This window comes from Myotis davidii, unplaced genomic scaffold (genome assembly GCF_000327345.1).
Source record: "Myotis davidii unplaced genomic scaffold, ASM32734v1 scaffold629, whole genome shotgun sequence".
Lineage (NCBI taxonomy): Eukaryota > Metazoa > Chordata > Mammalia > Chiroptera > Vespertilionidae > Myotis > Myotis davidii.
In genome coordinates, this window is record NW_006300210.1 from 1,451,248 (window position 1) to 1,454,822 (window position 3,575).

The 3,575-nt window shown below is 47.9% G+C and overlaps 1 protein-coding gene across 1 annotated transcript in view; it reads left to right on the plus strand.

The window, feature by feature from the left end:
• The window catches only part of BEND4 (BEN domain containing 4), a 28,460-nt gene that overhangs the window by 15,340 nt on the left and 9,545 nt on the right, over positions 1-3,575 (plus strand). Inside the window, exon 2 of the mRNA XM_015572392.1 lies at positions 98-189. Coding sequence (XP_015427878.1) covers positions 98-189 — 92 coding nt within the window. The remainder of the gene's footprint in view (positions 1-97; positions 190-3,575) is intronic.

Consider the following 3,575-nt stretch of genomic DNA (forward strand, 5'->3'; position numbering starts at 1 on the left):
TACAAGTTTACGTCAAAAGGCTTTTTAGACCTTAAGAGTGTTTTGTTTCCTTGTGGCAGGATAGCTAATGTATAATCATTGCAATTTCTCCCACCAGTGCCCTGCCAGACTGTTCTAGATTACTTGAAGACGGTGCTACAGCATCACAACCAACTCATGATCCCACAGCCAGTCGAGCAGCCCTCCGAGGTAGGTCTCCCTTTGTAATAAGGTAAATGTTGTTCCATTGGGAATTTCCTTAAAATGAAGCATCTTGATGGCTTACCCACATATCCCAGAACAGATTGGCTAACAAAATACATTTCTGACTTGCTGAGGCTTAGGCATCTACCCTGTGGCAAAAGATGATGCATGTATTTAACTCCCAAAGAGTCCATCTGCACTCTGGGGGCAGTAAGAGAGAAATAGCCGTTTAAATAATGTGGGAAGTTTTTCCACCATTCTTTTGGCACAGAGGGGGCTGGAGATGGGAGTCCCCACCTGTCATTCCTCAGGCAGAGCCAGGGTTCCCGAACGCCTCTTTCTGTGAGACGTCCCCAAGCTGAGGTTCTCCAGTGTTTAGATAGATATTTCCCGAACATTAGGGCCCCTGAACGTGAGCGTTTTGTTCCTCTGGACCTCAGTGGAAGAAACCACGATCTCTTCATCGTGTAGGAGAAGCGGTCTGTTTTGATGGTAATGGCTGTACCTGTTAAACCAGTACATTGGTACAGGATCTAAGGCTCAGTTTTCTGGGTGTGTGATTTTCACCTTAGGGACCTCAGAACGTAAATGCAGTGGGAGAAGCCACGCACTGTGCCTTACGGGGGTTACCAGTGTCTAGGATTGATAACATTGGTTGCAGTAGCTCAGTTTTTCCATTTGGCAGGGCGAGTTGTCCAAGTTAGTGACAGGACGTTGTTGACCCACTCTGTCATCTCATGGTCATACGTCCATTGGCATTCCCCGCGTCCAGTTAAATAATACGAAAGTGCTATCCCTGCGCTTACCATTTAGTAGATCCTGCCGCACACCTGTTCCCACCCGACCCTGTGCCTCTCGGCTGAAGAAATACAAGGGCACACGGTTGTCCACTTCCCCGCGCTGTGAGAGACGGGATGGAAAGGGTGGAGTCATCTCGTGCAGACTGAGTCTCAGTGCCCTGTGACCTGAGGCGCTCCCTTCCCCTGAAATTCGGAGGAAGGCCTGGTCCTTTGCTGCAGCCACAGCCTATCCTTGGTCCCACCACACCCCCTCTCGCATTCAGCAAGATGGTCAGATACCCCAGTTGAGTTCCGTGTACTGACTTCTGCCACACTTCCATCGGCCTTCGCGCACACCCCACACCCCCCTCGAGGGCAGTGCCCTTGCCAGTGCCGGCTGGTCCACGTCTAGTTTACCCAGCGCCGCCGCCTCCTTCTAAGACATGGCGCTAGCCTTTATGCTTTGTCGTGGGCACTGATTTCTCTCTTGTTTCTGGGTCCTTCTCCTGAGTATCAAACACACTCAAGTCTTCCCACCCTGAAAATAAGCCTTCCTTTTCTTCCTCCTCCTCTCCACCAATTATTATCTTTTCTTTCTCCTTCCATCACCCGAAGAATCCTCTGTCAGCACCTTCATTCTGCACCACGGCACATCTCCCTCCTCAAAGCCTAGGCCCGATCTCTTCCCCATCAGCCTCCCTAGTGCCTGCCCTTGAAAGCACTTGCCAAATGGTGACCTCATTTTCTAAAAGTGATTAAACATTCAAAAGATGGGTCTCTGTTCGTCATCTCCACCCTCTGAATTTCCACTTGCTCTCCCACCACCTGGAATCTGTCTCCAGCTCCACTGTGTGTCAGAATGCCCTGTAAGAAGCCTCAGAACTTCACCCTCCTCCATGATCTCTGCGGCCTTCATGCCCGGACATTCTTCTGGTTTCTAGCCTTTTCCATCTGGTGTTCACCAGAGTTTCATCTTGCATTGTTCTCTCTTTTTTAAAAAAATTTTACTTTCTTTTTTTTAATATATTTTTTATTAATTTCAGAGAGGAGGGGGGAGAGAGAGAGAGAGAGAGAGAGAGAGAGAGAGAGAAGAAAAAATATCAGTTATGGGAAAGAATCATTGATTAGCTGCCTCCTGCACGCCCCACACTTGGGATCAAGCCCACAACCCAGGCCTGTGCCCTGACAGGGAATCGAACTGTGACCTCCTGGTTCATAGGTCGACGCTCAACCACTGAGCCATGCAGCCGGGTCTGCATCATTCCCTAATGCTCTCCACGCCCTTTCCTGGTCAGTCATGTTCTCTCACTCTCGCTGAACGTCGGCCTCCTGTAGGTTAACGAGTCCCTAATCCAGCTCCAAACCACCAGTCTCCAGGGCTCAACTCTGGACCAGGGGATCCAGAGCCTGACCAGCAGTGGAATGCCATGCACCGTGAACTCAAGACACCTTTGAATGCCCATCTGGACTCCTGTTTGATCTACAAGAAAAGCAGCACTGCCCGGCCGGTGTGGCTCAGTGGTTGGGGGTCGACCTGTGAAGTAGAAAGTCACAGTCAGGGCACATGACCAGGTCGCAGGCTCGATCCCCAGTAGGGGACATATGCAGGAGGCAGCGGATCAGTGATTCGCTCTCATTATTGATATTTCTGTTTCTCTCTCCCTCTCCCTTCCTCTCTGAAATCAACAAAAATATATTTTAAAAAATTTAACGAGGCACCAACCCCAGGCTGAAATTTCTGAGGCATCACTGACTCTCCTCGTCCTCATTCCTGGCGTCCACGTGTTTGACAGCCATGTTGAATACTCATCTTGTCTCTGGTTCACGCTCATCACTTTTCACCTGGGCTGTGACAGTAGATTCTGTCTTCTCCATTTTCCACACCGAACTTACTTTTCTAAAGTGTGGATACAAAATGAATGTCACATACTGCATTGCTCCTTAGGACAAGGCCCACGGTTTCCTAGCTTAACATTTCTATTATACAAAAAGCACATCTGAAAAGTTCGCTTTCTCCAAGAAGCTCCCCCTGATTGCCAGGCCCTCTCTGCTCGCCAGGACATTGTTTATAAGGTGAATTCTGCACTTACTGAAAAGTCAGCGTCCACCTGAGTCTTCCATTTGGTTGAGTCTGTGAAGACATAGAGCACTCACTGTTCATATTGGTTTTTTCAAAGTTGTCTCAACAGAAGGTCAGACTTTAATAACCTGTTGGTGGCGAGTTGAGGAGAGTATGCGATCAGAATTCTATGAAAACATAAAAGTAGGGGAAATGCCTACATTTCCTCTGCATAGGACTATTAAACTTGACCCATCATCACTACTACTATATTATTTTTATTGTCATGGCAGACATATGAGCATTTTCTCATTGGTATTATTTACTATATTTTATTTCTATTAACCATGTACGGTAAATTGCCTGGAGCCGGTCCATCCTTGCTGTTTCAAGGGACCTGGCATATATGGCATACTGTTCTTAATATGTTTGCTCACCTTCTTGGCACTATGTGTTTTAACCAAGGTCACCTCTCTGAGAAAGGTTGTTTCCCCAGGTAGGGATTTTCCCCTGAAGTTAGGGAGGGAATAAAACCCCTTAACTAAGTGCCAGGC